The following is a 1906-nucleotide window of genomic DNA, read 5'->3' as shown; positions in this document are numbered from 1 at the left end:
GTGGTCTGACTTTATTTTACGATTTGTCGTCGTTCCATTCTTTTCATTAAACTAGATATCGATAAGAGTTGAATTTCAAAATCACGAGTTGGTGCAGAATATAGGAACGGTTTGACCAGATTCCTTGATTTTGCATTTGCCAATGCATCATCCGATGGGATGATACGTTGTCCATGTTCGAAGTGTGGGTTCCGCCTCTTACAAAATAGAAAGGATGCGTTCGATCATTTGGTGATAAACCCTTTCCCGTCTAGCTACACATTTTGGATCCATCACGGTGAGAGACGCGGGGTCGAGAGCTCTTGTGATGGACAAGAAGATCAATCTAAACAAAATTTTAACGCCCCGATGCTTGATATGGTCCACGAGGCATTCAACTTCTCAGGACTTCCCGGCCACGAAGAAGACTCAGGGAATGAACATGCCGGCGGCGCTATGGATGAGTTGCCCTACTTATACAATGAACCTAGTCGAGAGACCCACAACTTTCACCAGAGAGCAGGAGTTATACCCAGGATGTTCAAAGTTCTCTAAGTTGTCTTTCTTGGTGAGGCTCTATCACATAAAGTCTATGTGCGGAGTGAGCGATAAGGCCTTTGGAATGATTTTGGAGTTGCTCGCGGACGCCTTTGAGCATGCCTGGATCCCATCCATTGTGCACGATGCCAAGAAAGTCATAAGAAAACTAGGTCTCGCGTACAAGAATATAGATGCATGTCCAAATAACTGCATGCTATACCAAGGCAACGACCAAGAGTTGACCAAATGCAAGCAGTGTGGGACATCGAGATGGAAGCATAAGACTAAGAAGAACTCTAGGGTGAGGATCAAGATGGTTGTTAAGAAGAATGGCAAACCACAGGTGGCGAAGATTCTTTGTTACTTCCCCCTTATTCCACGATTGCAGAGGTTATATATGTCTAGTAAGACAGCCGTTGACATGCTATGGCATAAGAGAGGTCCTAACTCTGATGGTATGTATAGGCATCCAAGGGACGCCGAGGTATGGAAGTCATTTGACATACGATATCCCGACTTCTCTCGTGATCCACACAGTGTTCGCCTAGCATTAGCTAGCGATGGCTTTAACCCTTTTGGGAACATGAGCTCGAAGTACTCAATTTGGCTCGTGGTTCTTATCCCGTATAACATGCCGCCCTGGATTTGCATGAAACCCACTTCGTTTATCCTCTCTATGATTATTGCTGGTCCTAAAATGCCTGGAAATGACATAGATGTGTACCTAGAGCCGTTGATCACTGAGTTGAAGCAATTATGGAGGGGTGTTGAAACTTATGATGCAGTTGAGAAAAAAACCTTCAAGATGTATGCTGCGTTGATGTGGACAATCAGTGATTTTCCAGGCCTAGGCAACTTATCTGGGTGGAACACGTACGGTGGGAGAGCCTGTCCTGCGTGTAATTTGGATGCTAAAACTAACCGGCTCACACACATCCAGAAATGGTGTTTCATGGGTTATCGTCGCTTTCTGAATCATGACCACAAATACAGAAAAGACCGGTTCTCCTTTGATGGAAAGATAGAGGATAGAGGTCCACCTATCAAAGTCTCTGGTGGAGACATTGTCCAGCAGTTAGAGGGTATGCATGTCCAACTTGGCAAGGTGTAATCGGTTACGGAGAAAAGGACACGCGGACAGCAAACTGCCGTGCAAGACGAGACTCCTTGGAAGAAGATGAGTATATTCTTTGAGCTGCCATATTGGGAGAACAATGGATTGCGTCACAACCTTGATGTCATGCACATAGAGAATAATGTGTGCGATAACATAGTTTTCACCATAATGAACGAGAAAGGTAAGTCTAAAGACCACATTAAAGCTCGAAGAGACCTCCAGTCAATGGGAATCAAGCATGATTTGTGGCCACGGGACGACGAAAAGTAC

The 1906-nt window shown here is 44.9% G+C and overlaps 1 protein-coding gene across 1 annotated transcript; it reads left to right on the top strand.

Moving 5' to 3' along the window:
* LOC107610725 lies at nucleotides 422–1630 on the top strand. The gene has a single exon (XM_016312730.1). The coding sequence runs from the start codon at nucleotides 422–424 to the stop codon at nucleotides 1628–1630; it is 1209 nt and encodes a 402-aa protein (XP_016168216.1).

Source organism: Arachis ipaensis, chromosome B08 (genome assembly GCF_000816755.2).
Source record: "Arachis ipaensis cultivar K30076 chromosome B08, Araip1.1, whole genome shotgun sequence".
NCBI lineage: Eukaryota > Viridiplantae > Streptophyta > Magnoliopsida > Fabales > Fabaceae > Arachis > Arachis ipaensis.
Note: the sequence above shows the minus strand (reverse complement) of the source record. Positions and strands in the feature narration are given on the sequence as shown.